Source organism: Candidozyma haemuli, assembly GCF_002926055.2.
Source record: "Candidozyma haemuli strain B11899 chromosome Unknown A_2014730914, whole genome shotgun sequence".
Taxonomy (NCBI): domain Eukaryota; kingdom Fungi; phylum Ascomycota; class Pichiomycetes; order Serinales; family Metschnikowiaceae; genus Candidozyma; species Candidozyma haemuli.
In genome coordinates this window covers 1,156,771-1,172,311 of record NW_020289906.1, presented here as the reverse complement: position 1 = coordinate 1,172,311, position 15,541 = coordinate 1,156,771, and the positions used below count along the sequence as shown (strand labels likewise).

General features: G+C 45.6%; 7 protein-coding genes across 7 annotated transcripts; 5 read left to right on the top strand and 2 right to left on the bottom strand. All coding sequences in view use genetic code 12, as the record gives it.

The window, feature by feature from the left end:
* Positions 1–4: 4 nt before the first annotated feature.
* CXQ85_000520 (pseudouridine-5'-phosphate glycosidase family protein) lies at positions 5–2,336 on the bottom strand (the record flags this gene model as incomplete). The annotated part of the gene is made up of 2 exons (XM_025484264.1): positions 5–1,312; positions 1,359–2,336. The coding sequence occupies 2 exons, from the start codon at positions 2,334–2,336 to the stop codon at positions 5–7; spliced, it is 2,286 nt and encodes a 761-aa protein (XP_025342479.1).
* An 87-nt stretch (positions 2,337–2,423) lies between these two features.
* Positions 2,424–3,890, top strand: CXQ85_000519 (uncharacterized protein; the record flags this gene model as incomplete). The annotated part of the gene is made up of 1 exon (XM_025484263.1): positions 2,424–3,890. One exon carries the CDS (start codon positions 2,424–2,426, stop codon positions 3,888–3,890), a length of 1,467 nt encoding a protein of 488 aa, XP_025342478.1.
* A 369-nt stretch (positions 3,891–4,259) lies between these two features.
* Positions 4,260–5,144, top strand: CXQ85_000518 (uncharacterized protein; the record flags this gene model as incomplete). The annotated part of the gene is made up of 1 exon (XM_025484262.1): positions 4,260–5,144. One exon carries the CDS (start codon positions 4,260–4,262, stop codon positions 5,142–5,144), a length of 885 nt encoding a protein of 294 aa, XP_025342477.1.
* A 1,229-nt stretch (positions 5,145–6,373) lies between these two features.
* Positions 6,374–9,184, top strand: CXQ85_000517 (uncharacterized protein; the record flags this gene model as incomplete). Its single annotated transcript, XM_025484261.1, has 1 exon — positions 6,374–9,184. One exon carries the CDS (start codon positions 6,374–6,376, stop codon positions 9,182–9,184), a length of 2,811 nt encoding a protein of 936 aa, XP_025342476.1.
* An 85-nt stretch (positions 9,185–9,269) lies between these two features.
* CXQ85_000516 (uncharacterized protein) lies at positions 9,270–10,203 on the bottom strand (the record flags this gene model as incomplete). Its single annotated transcript, XM_025484260.1, has 2 exons — positions 9,270–10,068; positions 10,118–10,203. 2 exons carry the CDS (start codon positions 10,201–10,203, stop codon positions 9,270–9,272), a joined length of 885 nt encoding a protein of 294 aa, XP_025342475.1.
* Positions 10,204–11,376: 1,173 nt separating this feature from the next.
* Positions 11,377–12,171, top strand: CXQ85_000515 (60S ribosomal protein eL8; the record flags this gene model as incomplete). The annotated part of the gene is made up of 1 exon (XM_025484259.1): positions 11,377–12,171. One exon carries the CDS (start codon positions 11,377–11,379, stop codon positions 12,169–12,171), a length of 795 nt encoding a protein of 264 aa, XP_025342474.1.
* Positions 12,172–14,202: 2,031 nt separating this feature from the next.
* On the top strand, positions 14,203–15,474 carry CXQ85_000514 (uncharacterized protein; the record flags this gene model as incomplete). The annotated part of the gene is made up of 1 exon (XM_025484258.1): positions 14,203–15,474. The coding sequence occupies one exon, from the start codon at positions 14,203–14,205 to the stop codon at positions 15,472–15,474; it is 1,272 nt and encodes a 423-aa protein (XP_025342473.1).
* Between the last annotated feature and the right edge of the window lie 67 nt (positions 15,475–15,541).

Genomic DNA, 15,541 nt, shown 5'->3' with positions numbered 1-15,541 from the left:
TAAATTAGTGTGTCGTTGTGAGCTTCTTGATCTCGGGGCTGATGGCTTCGTGTGACTGGATGCTTAGTCCACTGGCCACCTGGGCGTTGTATATGCTTTCCCATAAGGCCCACTCTTGCTCGATGGTTTTGACTTCAGAGCTGAGCCAGTCATAACTGGAAACGTGGGAGGAAAGAACACCGAGGAATGTATCACCAGCGCCAGTAACGTTTACCACGTTGAGGTCGTGGTTCGCTTTTGGAATAGGGAAGTATTCAATGACAACACCAACACGTTGTTCCTCAACCATCAGGCCTTCAGATGTATAAATAAACGATGGAGCATATGGAGAAGAGGTTGGAATCGACTTGTATGCTTCAACGTCCGTACTCAATTTAACAAGTACCACTCCCTTTTTGCCTAGCTTCACTGCAATGGTTGGAATGTATGGGATAAGCTGGAAACATTGCTGAATGACGCCTTTTTCAAGCAAAAATTTAAGCACCTCATGCTTGTTGGCCTGGCTAGCCATCTTTTCCCTGAACTGAGAATTAATTCCAAGTGAATCAAGTGCTGGAAACCATTCATCGTAGTCATCAAACAATTCACGGCGACTGAAAGTAGAATGAATACTTGCAAGCTCAGCAACTGTAGGCGTAATCATGGAGATAGTATTATTTGGGAATACTCCCAAGTTTTTAGTGTTCACTTGTCCAATTCTGCTCAGCTTAGGGGCCGAAGTGGGCTCAACGATAACCTTGGGCTCGTACTGCAATTCTCTCTTCACCACCTGCAATAACAGGCTCAACATTTCGGGAGAAAAATTGCAATCCACCACAATTGTCCCCGGCTGAGCTCTTACGATTTGCTCCTTCAAGAAAGCCTGATTATCTGGTTGTTCAAGAATGGTCATATCAGCACAAGCAAGAACAAGCTCGCCTTGGGGATCAAGCATCGCAGTGTACTGTGCTGTCTGAGAAGAAGGAACGACCTTTATTCCACTGGTATCACCATGCGTTTTATCCAATTCATTAAGAAGCAGCTTTCCGGCAAAGTCGTCGCCAACAGCCGAAATAAATCTGTAAGTAGACCCACGCAGAGCATACTTGTGTGCCAACGAGACATTGTAGCCGACGCCTCCAACAGAAGAACGCAGTTTTCCAGGGTTAGAGTCTCCCATAGTAGCCTCCTTATCGAAAACACTTATAGTATCTAGAGCAATCAGGCCGATGATGAGGGTATCGACTTTGTCAGCAACATCCTTCGTAGGTTCTTCAACAGACACAGCCTTGGGCGTATCCTTTTTGATGCTTGTAGAAGGAACAAAGTTTACCTGATTATTAGTATGAGTTTCTTGCAAGACTTTACACTTTACTTACTTTTGGTCCCTGAGCTTCAATATCAAGAAGCTCTCTTGCCAAGTGACTTGCAGCAATGGCATTATTTACAACAAAGTTCTTGTTGCATTCAACAGACTTTCCATCTGAAGCTTCTGCAACGCTCTTCAACAAAAATGGAGTCAAATGCTTACCCAGGATCTTCTGTTCAGCAGCCTTAGCGGTAGCATCCACAATAACCTTCTCGATGAACTCACTAGGAAGAGCCACATCTTCAGGAGGAGGAACACAGAACAAGTTCGAAGAGGTAAGACCCATGACGTTGTTCAGGTTATGCACAATGGCTGCAGCTTCCTTCCAAGACGAAAACTGGTATGGCGACAAGACGCCCAGGTCTCTGCAAAAGAAGCCTGGAATCTCGACATTGCTGCGGTTGTTATCGTTAAGCGTAGCCACAAACACGCCCTGAGTCTCCAAGTATTCCATTGTTCTAGCAATATCAAGAATCAGCTTTGGTCCAGAGCATACCACACTCACTGGAGTACGAGCCAATTCCGTCAAGTCAGCACTAACGTCCATAGTAACATGGCCATCCTTATGAACACCGCCCAAGCCGCCAGTAGCAAATACCTTGATGCCAGCCAATTGGGACAAAATCATCGTGCCCGCAATAGTGGTACCACCATCAAGGCCCTGGGCCATAGTGACGCCAACGTCTCGTCTAGAGACCTTATTAACCGCCTTCAGTTCAGCCATTTGCTCCAATTGAGTTTCAGTAAGCCCCACAAACGGTTTACCCTTAATAAATGCACATGTAGCAGGCACAGCGCCCGAAGAACGGACAGCCTCTTCGACCTTCTTAGCCATCTCGATATTGGCAGGGTATGGAAAGCCATGGGTGATAATTGTGGATTCCAAAGAAACCACTGGTTTTGACTTTTCAGCAAGTGCCAGGCGAATCTCCTCAGAGACGGTTACTGCCGATTTCAGAAGCCTTCTAGCAAAATTAAGTACCTTCATTGAGGGTTTTCCAAGTGGTAGTCGGTATATTCCGTAGTAAAGATCTGGGGTAGAAAGCGCGAATCGTAACTTCATCACCAGATACCGATGAGCTTAGGCGGCCTCAAGTCAGATGAGCTGCTTGCAGATGTGGTAAAGAGGGAGGATCTCTCTTTTGATGATGTTTACAACGATAAGCTTCGTACTTATGGCGGACGCTTTCTCGCTGCGTATATTGAAGCCAAAGGGCTTACTGAGGAACAGTATGGGACGGTGGTGAAGGATATCCAGGAAGGCCTTCGGTGGGAGAAGAAAGAGTACGATTTCTTGGGGAGCTGTGAAAGTGGTGAAAAGGTACAATGGATGCGTTTGGCGTTGGGAGTGTTTGGGGAATTGAAAGAGACAGATAGCCTAGATGTGCTAGTGCTTGTTTCACAGTACTTGAACTCGAAAGTGCCATGGAGCAATGACGAATTGGCTCAGATGGCTCAGAAGTTTCAAAAAGAGTATGGTCAGGCTGGGAGTCGTTTTCTTGAGCGTATTAAACCTTCGCTTCTATCTATTCCTAACGTTAAGGTCTCGCTGAGCGGCTACAAAAGGGCAGGTTCCAAGGCTGCTGGGCTTAGGCCTTCTCTAGGCTTTTCGGGAGTGGCAAGTGGTATTTTTGAAGATGATAAGCGGAAAGAATGGAAACACTCAGAGAACATTACGGCGCTTTCAACGGTATGTGGGTTTCTTGCTGTTCCTGATGATAGCGCTGAGTTCCAAGCAAATTGGCCTGTGGCAATCACGTTCATACTCAATGTTCTTGACGATTCAGACCCCTTGTTCCGTGCTCAGGGCTGTTACCTCGTGGAAAACGCGTTGGAACTGGGCCATAGTCCTGTCTTGATGAAATCTGGACATGTGGACCTATTCCTTGAATCTACCGAGACTTGTTTGAACTACTTGCCGAACCTCACTCCAGCGAATGTATCGCTATGTGTTTTAGGCGCTGCTTATCCGCTCTTGTATAAGTTGAAGGCCCTACGCAAGGATCCGGTCTCTTCTTATATTGAAGTACTCGAAAAGAACGTTTTGGGATCTATCTCTCATGTTCAGGGACGCAACAGTGATAGAGGTACCAATGAAGTGCTATCATTTCTTCTATCACAGGCATGTTCTTTGATTGCCAATCATCTTGGTGCTGCCGTTCTTGGCTGCTTCCTGAGACTCAACTATACTTTATGTCAGACCATCACTAACCCGTTCCTTATAGATGCTGATGGTGGGGCTGAGGTGGTAGACATGGCTCTCAACGTACATGACAAATGCTTGACGGCATTCATTGCTGTGGAAGACAAGGAGGGCCGTGAGCTCTTTGCGTCTCACAAGTACGATCTTCTTGCTGCGTGGATAGTGTTATTGAAGAGGGTGATGAAGTTTAAGGCTGGAACAACCAACACTAAAGACAGACTTCTACGGAACGTCAAAGGACTATCTGAGATTGTCGGTGTGGACGAGATAAAGGAGGACTACCAGGCCGCGTTGGAGAGTAATCCAGAGTCTCTTCCATCCTGGGACCAAATTATATAAAGTCGGAGAGAGACAACTCCGGTTTGATAGAGGTATACAGAAAGAATACTATGCTATGAATTTGTGTATTTTCAAGGATATTCGATTTTTGGTGTCGGTTTATAAAAACAATACTTTGCATTTTGGCTGCGAAATATGTAAATATAGCTAGACACGGTGGAGTAACCACAGTGAAACCATTCATGAACATACGAATGAAAAATTAAAAATAAAAAGATGCAAAACTTCAAACCTCTTCTTAACTCTTAGGCAAAACCCATTTCTTTAAAATCAAAAAAGTCAGAGCATCCACTGCATTCCACATTATTGTGATACATCTCATCGCCATATATCACCGTGTTTATCGCGCCTCACCAACAACTGATCAACATGGAGACAGAAGTACCCAAACGAGGCGAGAGAGTCAAGAAACTCCTTCAGCAGCACGTGAAGAAAGACGTGGCAATCTCAAATCCAGTACAAGAAGCGTATGAGAAGAAACTCAGCAAAGACATTGACAGAACACTGAAGTTCCTACATCAAGCCAAACAAGCCTTGGAGAAGCTTGAAGGAGAACCAGTCAATGAACATGAACTGTGGACAGACGAAACACGAAGGAAAGCACATACTTTGGCCCTTTACGAGATGTACCAGAAACTTCCGTACACTGTGATGAAGAACGACCTGTTGGGGACTGCTACGGCTGCTTACATTACAGGGAAGGCTGTGGTGCAACAGACGGAGGCTACCGAGGAGCTCAAGAAGGGCAATGTTGAGCTCCAGCAGGAATTGAACGTGTTGAAGACGACTTTGGCAGATTATAAGACTATGCTGATGCTTTTGGAGAAACGTATAGCTGGACACCCAGGAAGAGTGAAGGCTATGGAACAGAAGCTCCACAACGCTCAGCATGTTGACGACGAGCTTTCAGAGAAAACAGAACATGTTAGGGAAGCAACTGCTAGTATTAAGAAGGTGGAGGATAAGTTACAGCAGCATATGGCTAGAGTGGTTACGAAGCTTCATGCTATGCTTGATTGGGAGAATACGGGAATGGTTGATGAGGATACGTTCAAAATGAAGATTAAGCACTCAATGCAACTTCTTCAGCAGCTTGTGCTGCGGTTAGTACAAGACCCAGAGAAATGGGTGCCGGTATCTTCTGGAAGTCCCGAGGAGCAGGTTGTGCAACTTATGCACCGTAACAACCTTATTGAGATTAATAGCACTGGGGAATTTTCAATCCGACTCCGAAACTATGGTGCTGAGTTTTAGGCACTGTTTATGGAGACTGGGCCATGGAGGGGTGATATTTGGGTGACGCAGGGTCCACGGAACAATTGAGGGGCACGAATTGTGCAAGGAAAGGATCTATATGGTTGTTGTTTGAACTGAGGGTGACTCAAGATGATTTCTGGGATACATCTCGGAGTATGTCGAGCGACCGTTAGAAACCACGCCAGGACCACAATGCACCATTATAGAATGGAGGTTGCGCTTCTGTTTTCACCACCAACTCCGCCATTCAAGAAAAAAACGTTCATCTTCACAAGAACATCTTTTGCCAACCAATGGCTAATCCGAATTGTGAAATTGGCAATATTCTCATGCTACCGAGCCCATCTGCAACGGAACCACCGCAGAACGAGCTCCGAATGCCGATACAAAGGGTGGCGACCCAAAGAGGCTTGAATTGCTCAGTGTTTTCACGCTCAGTCGTTTATGTTGGCTTTGTTCGACGTGAGTGATCATTCTAACACCAGGGGGCCATGTGATAGACCCGTTTTTTTGAGTTTTTCACTTGTGAAAAGATCACCGTTGTCAAAACGTTCAATGCAACTTTAAGTCTCGGCTCTAACCAATCCACCGTTGCAGCCAAGCCTGCTTTCTTAGCTCCACACATGCATGGCTACGACAACAAGCGTCTATCTGGGGCAACCCCACCAAAACAAAAATAAAAAAAATTACCCTACGCCACCAACCAATCCCAAACAAGGCACAAACCCACCTTTCACTAATTCCACCATCTCGTTCACGCCTTCATCGCCTCAACCTCATCTCAGGCCTGTCAATGAGAGTGAAAAACGCAGCCGAGATCCAACCGCCCACCTGCCAACGCGGCGGCAAAAATCCACCCACTACATGCTGCCGTCCCGCCTGTCTCTCCCTGCTCCAGCGACTGGTGCCGCGTTTACGACAAAAAGATCAATTTTGACCACTCCTTGTTCTTTTCTTGTCAGGTCGTTTTCTGTCAGAAGCAAGAAAAAAAAAAAGACAAAAAAAACTAAAGCCTACCAGCTTCCTCGGCCCGCCATCGCCGCCTGCCACCGCCCCACATACAAAATAACCCCTCCGGTGCGATTCACATTCATTCCAAAACTTCACCCGCTTGTATTGTTCATCGCACTTTTCTGCACCTGCTTTCGTGCCTCGATTATAATCGGGGTGGGTCCAACTTTATGCCTACCACCAGAAACGTCTCTTCTCCAGGGCAGTATTCGCCAATGTCAGAGTCCCAACCACGTCCTCGTAAGCGGAACAGACTGACTAAGGTCTGTCGTCGTTGCAGGGCGAAGAAGTCCAAGTGTGATCTCCAGCACCCATGTTCTCAGTGTGTGAAAAGAGGGTGCCCTGAGCTCTGTGAGTATGGGCCTCCTCCTGCTGTGAAGAAGGAAGCACCACCGTCTTCGGTTGCCTCGGCTGCCTCGGTGGCCTCCAACGGGTCCGATAACTCTACTACTGATAAGTCGCCTGGCGGCATCAACACGAATATCCAGAAACACCTTAGTGCTAGGAGCCGGGCTCACACTCAGGGGCTGATCCCCATCTCGAACAATTCGCCGCCTACACCGCTCCCGAATGTGGTGTTGGAAGAGAACGAGTACTTGATTGGCGTCAACCCCATTGTGGGCACTGGCGACCTTCTCAACTTCCATATGGACTTTTCAGTGCTACTGCAGGGCATGAACTATACGCTAAAACGGTTTACGGGGTTGAAGAGAACTGCCAGACCTTTGATGTTTATTGTGTTATCCCAGCAGGAGCCTGGTGCTCGTTTGTTCTGGAAGTATGAAGAAAGCAACTCCATGAAGCTCATCACCGTCAGCGCGTTCCCCAAAGATGTCCAAGAGAAAACCATCGAAGAAGTTAAGCGGGTGTTTACTGACCGTTACATTCCCAACTACCAGGAAATCGCTGCCGCTGGCGGCTCTCTAACGAAACGTACCAGAAACTTGATCTCCCAGTATGGCTTCCCTTTGGCCATCACATTCACTAAAGATTTCCACGAGTCTGATCCGATTCCCGTATCTCTACGCAAGATTCTACCGCCAAAACTACTGGTGGTTGCTCTTATGAGACGCTTCTTCCGCAAGCTTTATGCTCACTATCCTATCATTGACGAGAGCTGGACTTACGCTCAGATCGATAGGATCATCCAATACTCACCAGACGGTCAAGTGGTTGATAATGTGAACCTACAGAATAGGGAAGATCTCGCTGTGTTGGCGTATGTGCTTATTATTTTGAGACTCTCGTATATGAGTCAGTTCTCGAATGTTAAGGAACATAACGAAGCCAAACTTCGCATGATGGGTACTTTCGCTGACGAGGAACACTTCTCCATGCAATTTCCTATTACCATTGATGCAATTGAGTTGGCATCCAGCTTTTTGCAGAAGGCTCGCTCGCCTCTCAAGACATCTTTTGTCGTGCTTCAAGCTTCTATCTTTATGTGCGCATATCGCTCCGTTGCATTGGAAAGTGAATCTGGCTGTAACACCATGGCAACGATTGAAAATTGCGGAAGCTTGACCCAGATGGCCATTTCTCTCGCTCTCGATAGAGATCCAGATTCCCTTTGGGACCCAATGGATGAGAGAACAAAACTCCTTCGACGCAAGGTTTGGTTTTTCTTGGTCACCTTGGACTTCAACACTGCTTACCAATTCTTCTGCCCTCTTACTATCAGACCTCATCTGTATGATACCAAGCTTCCAGAATATAAGAGTGGTACTTCCAATATTGCTGACGAACAGCTTGAAAAGCAAACCATTGAATCGCTTGCACAGATTTATCACGCTCAACTGACGGGTCTCTCACTTCTTGAAATTTGCGTGGACTTACAGAATGTGCACAAGAGCTCAGATTTGGTACAATGCTTGAATGATTTTGAATACAAGCTTGGCCAAGCATTTGGCGTGGTACCAGACTACTTCACAGAGAAAACTACAAACATCCATCCTTCGATTAAGATCCTCAACCTTCGTGTGCTTGTCACCTTGAGACTCTTCATCGCAACTATTTATTATTTCTTGCACATGTTCTACAAGTACAAAGGAGATCACAGTTATGACTTTTTCTTCTTCCGAAAGATGCTTCTCATTGTTTTCAGTGAAATGAACTATTTTTGTTCTGAGCTATTTTTCATTTGCGACAGGTTTTTTGATGATACTTTCACAATGATTATGTCTCCTACTATCCTTTTTTACACCCATATTGTCGCTGTCTCGTGTTTGGGTTTTGCAATCAGACTCAATTGCAGTTTGATTGTCTTGGAGAGCTCCGGTGAAACTGATACCTCTATGGTGGGCTCACTTAAAAGTCTTGAAACCAAGAATGAGTTGTTCGTCTTAAGGAAACTTAAACTTAATAAGTTGCTCGGTGAAAGGTACTTTTACGCTTGGAAGACGACCAAGTCCAACAGTTTTGGCTACAACATGGTCTACCAGAACAAGTTGTACAATGCTGACATTGACTTGCTCAAGAAAGCTAACGTGACATGGACGGAGCGTCAGCAGTATGAGTTAGAGAACATTATTCCAACTGATATTCCGCCTGCGTTCTCAAACGCTGGTGATATTGGACATCTCTGCTACTACAGCAACCGCTCGATCGACGATGCAGACCTTCGTGGTATGGACCTCGCAAAGACAGTTCAAACTGACAATTTGTGGATTAATTTCAATTACCTCATTGATGTTGATCCTTACTCAACTGCTTTCCCAAAGAGACTACCGATGGAATCATTCCCTTTCAAGAACGCGCCTAGAGAGGCCACGAGACCGGTGACTCCAAGGTCAGATACTTCGGCAACATCTTTCGCCGACACTGCGGGACAAACCCCTAACGATCAGAAATTACCGTTAGTGCAGCCTTCACCCTTGGAATCACTGCAAGCCCCGCCTAACCAACAACAACAGCAGCAGCAACAAGCGCCACTCTACGGCGTTACCCCAAACGAATTGCTTGATTTCAATCTTTTCAGTACCGACTGGACGATTGAAGACTTTTGTCCCTTGCAAAACTACGAATGATATGACTTAAAGAAACCCCCAAAAAAGAAAATAGGTAAATCTGTACTATAACGAAGTTTTATTATGAAACGTAGAATTAAAATGTTTATGAAGCAATGGCCTCCTGATGCTGGTGGTGGCCCTTATATAAGTAGAATTGCAAGAAAATAACGCAATCTTCAAGGATGGTTCCCAAGGAGCCCAACAACCAACTCATGTTCAATACAATGTATTGAGAGTCCGATCTATAGAACAAGATCTGGCCAGCATAGGTGAGGTTACCCAAAGTGGAGAACAAGAAGAAGAGCAAACTCAAGCCCTCCACAGAGCGTCTTCTGTGGTTTTGAAGGATCTGAGGGATTCTGGCTCCCAAGTATAAGATAGCAGACAAGTAACCGACTATCTGAGGACCAGCGTCAATCTTATCAGAACCCTTGTTGTCATCAGCGGCAGAATCAGAAAACAAGAAGCCCAACACACCAGCGGCAACGACAAAGAGGATTGGCAAAATGTACCTGGTAACAATACTATGGTACTCAGGTTCCATCGCGATGTCAGTCAAGGTAGAAGATCTTCTTCTCAACAAAGGAGCACCTTCCTGAGATCCATGACTGCCACGGCTGCCACGGCTACCACGACTAGCAGTGCTTCTAGCTCTCTTGTGGTGTTTAGGGTAAACAGTAGTGTAGTAGAAGTAAGAAGCGATCATCAAGAAGTCGGCAATACAGAACCATACGGCCAAGAAGATAACCTCAGGAAGCAAGCCAGCCCACAAGGCGCCAATCAAGTTGAGCAAATCACCCAAAAACCAGATAGTAATGAAGCCAATAGCGATACCTTCAGCAGACTTCATCCTCCACTGCTCAATGAGCTGAGGCATAAGCAAGACGATCCAACATGCGAGACTAGAAGTTAGAACAAGCCCATAAAAAGACAGATATTCCTTATACATACGATGTGGAGCCCATAATACCAGAAACATTGGTCCGCCACGAGGCGGCCGTGTCGGCAAGAGGTGCCAACTGAAGATAGTGAAGCATGGTGTTGGAGGTGATGTCTGATATTTGTTTTCCGCGATACCAAGGAACCTTATAGATGGACGGAAAGAACTTCCCAAACAGGCAGACTGGGAAGACGGGAGGGAGAGGGAGGTTTGAAAGGAGTGGGTTTTGGAGAGTTAAGAGGTTACAAAGATGATTTTCTTGATAATGGTGAAGAGGTCATGATAAGGAAACATGGTGCACTGTATAGAGACTATTCCGTAGTGATGAGGCCATAGTGGTGGAAGAAGTGGAATAGAAAAAAAAAAATACGAAGAAGAGGATAAATCAGGAGGGCAGCATTTTGTTGGTTTTCTGGTTAAATTTCTGGTTTCTACGTGTTTGAATGTTTTCTTTGGATGTTTAAGTAGTACAAGTAGAGGGTCTCTGGCCTGCACTAACAGTTGACATGGTACTAAGATACTTCTATGATTTACCAACAATGAGGGATGACAATTATAAGGCGTTTATTTACAGCCAAAGAAGAACCATTCTTAGCTTTATTGTTGCTTTCTAGAGTACCACCCAGGGCTTAGTCTTCTGGAAGCCCTAACCCTCAACTGACAGAGATAGCCTTCGACTGTTTAATATCAACCCTAGAAAACACAGATTTGAACAGTCCACCAAACAGCTTTCCAGAAGAGCTCTCACACCTTTAAGTCACTTTTTCCATCAAAGACCGCTTCCTTACATGTTTGTCCCTTCTTAGGGTCTTTTGCAACCGGTAGTGCACATTCAGGTCTACTTACAAGTGCGGTGGAAAATTTTTTTCCAGACCATATCCACCACTTTTTCTTTACACATTATGGTACGTTTCATTCCTTGAATAAACTAAGACGATCTTCCGAATTATATGCCTCTACGGCACCAGGAAGTGGATCCCTTCTTTCGGTTTTGGACATGGTTTTGATGATATTTGGAAACTGTAGATTGAGTTTTCGGGTACATCAATTAACCTTGGACCTTAACCAACTCACTGACAGAAATGTCGCCCAAATGCTACTTTGAAAGCATCCCGGGCATTGTCACCTTACCCGTGACAGTTGTAACAAGAATGTGTTTCCACTTCTTGGTGCAAAGGCTGAGTATCTTTTGATACTGTAGAGATATAGTTGGAATGACTTGTTCGTTGAAAGTTTATGGAGAACAAAGCTCAGAAACTAACTGATCTCAATGACACAGCCCGCCAAGAAAGTTGCCCCACTCCCATTGGCTGCTAAAAGCCAGGCCGTTCAGGCCCCAACCGCTAACCCTCTTATTGAGCCTAAACGCAAGAACTACGGTATTGGCCAGGACATTCAACCAAAGAGAAACTTGTCTAGATTTGTGAAATGGCCTCAGTACGTCAGATTGCAAAGACAGAAGAAGATCTTGTCTATGAGATTGAAGGTTCCTCCAGCCATTGCTCAGTTCCAGAATGTCTTGGATAAGAACACCGCTACTCAGACCTTCAAGTTGTTCAACAAGTACAGACCAGAGACTGCCGCTGACAAAAAGGAGAGATTGACCAAGGAGGCTGCTGCCATTGCTGAGGGTAAGAGCGCTCACGATGTTTCTCCAAAGCCAGTTGTCGTCAAGTACGGTTTGAACCACGTTGTTTCTCTTATTGAGAACAAGAAGGCTAAGTTGGTGTTGATTGCCAACGACGTTGACCCAATTGAATTGGTTATCTTCTTGCCTGCCTTGTGTAGAAAGATGGGTGTTCCATACGCCATTGTCAAGGGCAAGGCTAGATTGGGTACTTTGGTCCACAAGAAGACCTCCTCTGTCGCTGCTTTGACTGAGGTCTCTTCTGAGGACGAAGCCGAGTTGTCTAAGTTGGTTTCCACCATCAACGCCAACTTCATTGAGAAGTACGAGGAGCACAGAAAGCACTGGGGAGGTGGTATCATGGGTAAGAAGCACAACGACAAGGCCGCCAAGAGGGCTAAGGCTTTGGAAGGTACCCAGACCCAGACCCAGGCTTAATTTGGAAGATTTACTTAGTTTTACAGGAATTTCACGGACTTTTAAGGAAACAGTGGGCCATTGTGCCATGAAGGGACTGGGAAGGCCCCATCCAGCTCGTAGCAGCGTAGCCCAAACTCTCAGTAGCCCAAGAACCTTTGCCTGGGTACTTGCATTGGCCTTAGCTTCAACTCTGGCATTTTCTACACCGATTTGACATTGCAGAGGATGTCTAAGCTTACTAGGCTAACTATGGTCCTCTACGGTAATTTCGCAGCCATTAATTTGTACTACTAGAACAAACACTGTCCAACAAAGACAAGCAATCGACGTCGATAGACAACGTTATCTACTTCAATGCATCTCAAGCACTTAGTTAATATTACCTTGCCCTTTAGTTTTTCAAAAATTCCATGTACTGACCTCCTGGAGCTACTTGGTTGGTTATGGTGGTGAGAGGTAGACCGTCCCACGTGACCATGGTGACTGTTTCTTCCCTGCACACCGACCTCAAATTTTTCGCTCCCACTCTAGCAAAAAAGAGCCTGTCGCATCAAGAAGTTTCCCTTTCTTCCACCACATAGAAATCGGTATGTCTATATCCGGGCCAAAACGTCGTTCAGGCCATTCCACGAAACGCTGTTGAAGCTGCTATCCAGTTTGATATTTCCAGAGATGAATTTCCAGTCCATTTGAGTCCTCCACCTTCCATCGAAGTTCTTCCACCACCAACGAAGGTCCAAATGTTTACATCCCCTAAAATGAAAAATTCCCCCATAGCGCTTCAGGCCGTGATCCTTCCGAACCTATACTAACCGTCAGAAAATGGCTAAGTCTAAGAACCATACCAACCACAACCAGAACAAGAAGGCCCACAAGAACGGTATCAAGAAGCCTAAGACTCACAGATACAGATCTTTGAAGAACGTGGACGCCAAGTTCAGAAGAAACCACAGATACGCTTTGCGTGGTACCGCCAAGGTTTTGGCTGCCGAGAAGGAGAGCAACTAAGTGGTGTTCTGTAAGTACTCAATGATATAAAATAATGTCAGATATGCGTAGGCCCGTGGACACATGTGGCAGAAGCAGAAGAGAGAAGGAGACTCTTCAAGCCTCAGGATAGCTTTTAAGACAGAAGCACGTTGCACTATGTCATGGTTGTCCCCAGCTGTTGTAGGTCTATTGTTGGTCAGTAAGATACATGATTCAACCACCAAAGACGAGAAAGGCCAATCCAACTTGAAGTCTCTTCTCATCTTACTTGGATATTTGATGACTTTCAAAGCGTTAATATTCTATTAAAACCTTTCACTGTCTTACCTGGTCCACAGAACTGTAGTACCATCAGAACCATCTCAAGAGACATCAACATCTCAGTTGACATCTACTTGGCGAAATCTAGAATGGCGACATGAAGTGGAATTCATTGAAGGCCTCTTTGCCGTTAAGAATAAAGTTTTGACTTCATTATATCAGGGTTTAAAGGCACTAGCTCGCTTATCCTCAGGTAGTTCACCCCAGGCCATACAAACCTTATCATTCCAAGAAATCCGTATAAAATGTGAAACAACCAGAAACTCCCATAGATTTATCACTTAGGGACATTATCTAACCCACTTGGGCCCTGAAACTATAACTATTTGAGACTCCTAGCCCGAGGAACCCCTCCGTGGAAGTACCCATATCCCACTACATTTCCTCTTCTACAACGCCAATTACCTCCCCAAACCAGTCCATCCTGAAACAGCCCTTCCCCCTTCCGAATACCTCCATTTAATCAAAACCAACACCAAATTCACCTCTTTTTGGCTTGTCTATATGGTTATTTGGCCAGGGGTGGGTAGGCCTGTACGGTTGGGTTGGCTGCAAAAAAGTGCTTCCCCGAGTATAAGTAGACGTGAAATCCGCCCTGTTTTGGCCATTTCCTGTTTTATAAACACGTCCCATTAATCATGTATCACAAGGTCCAAATCCTTAACCTCAACTTTTATACTTCCGAGGACGAATTGGCTGCCCTCATGTCGCCTTACAATTGGTAAGTGGCACCCGTAGATGGATGTCATAAGCATAATACTAACGCCTATCAGTAAGGATGTGTTGATTCCATTATCGCCATACCCTTTGAGGCACTCCAAATGCAAGCCCTTGGGCTTGGGTTACGCGTTCTTCGAAACGTTTGCTGATGCAAGGAATGCTGTTGATAGCTTGCATACCATGGAGTTCAAGTCGAGGAACTTGACTGTTCGTTACCATACTCCTTACAACCCTGTTGAGAGGACTGGCTCGTTTAGATTGGGCAAATCGAGGGAAAATAAGCACGATGGCGTAGAACAACCATTGTTGATTCCCAATGAGGCCCTGAGTACTGAAGAAGCTCAGCCTGAAAGGAAGCCTTCTGTTGGCAGCAGCGTTCAGGTTAAGATCTTCAATGGTTTGAGAGCGAAAGCTGATGCCGCCAAAACTGTTACCTCAACTATTCTTGACACGAAAAATGTCAAAGAGGTTAAGGTTCCAGAAGCGGAAGCAGAGGCAGAGGCTAACGACGCCCAGGAACTGGAGGTGGTCGAAGCGCCCAAGAGTGCTACACCCGCTGTTCCAACTCGTCCAATTGGCAATTCGTCATCATTAAGAAGGCTGTCGACTTATCATGCTGGTAAGGATAGAAGGGCAAAGGGTGACACTACTTCTGATGCTGAACAGGGCTCTGCTAGAGCTTCTATGCTGGACCCAGAGGATAATACCTACTCCGATGACACGATCTTTATCAGGGGCTTGAAAGGAAAGGTCACTAAAGATTTAATGTTCGATTACTTCAAGGCTTATAACCCCGTGAAAGTCAAGATCACCAAGACTCACCGTTTGGCGAAAGCCTGGAACCCTCGTTCCAATGTCCTTGTCAGGTTCAAGTTCAAGAATGGTAACAACATCGATAAAGTTGTTGAAGAATGTCAGAGTTGCTTGTTTGACGGTAATCCATTTGAAGTGAGTAAGGCATTTATTAGGAAGGCAGCCATGACTCCTTCACCAGCCTTGGGCGATTCTTCACCAGCACCTGAGGCCAATAAGGAGGTGACAGAGGAAGAACCTGCTGCTTCAAATGCATCGCTGGCGAAGGCTACTGAAGCTCCATCCAAGGCTACTAATGAAGAAAATGGTAAGGAAGCCGCTGATGGTGCACCATCAGCAGAGGCAAAGGTAGAGGTGAAACAGCCAAAGCTGGAGGAGCCCAAGCCTAGTGAAGCTGAGGAAGTCGAACCAAAAGTAGTTGAGGAAGCAAAGCCAGAGGCTGAAGCTAAACCAGTTGAGGTTGAAGTGAAGACCTAGCGGCGGAATTCTACATTTTATATCTAGCTAGACTACATTCAAGTTTGTTCGATTATGTTTTGTGCTT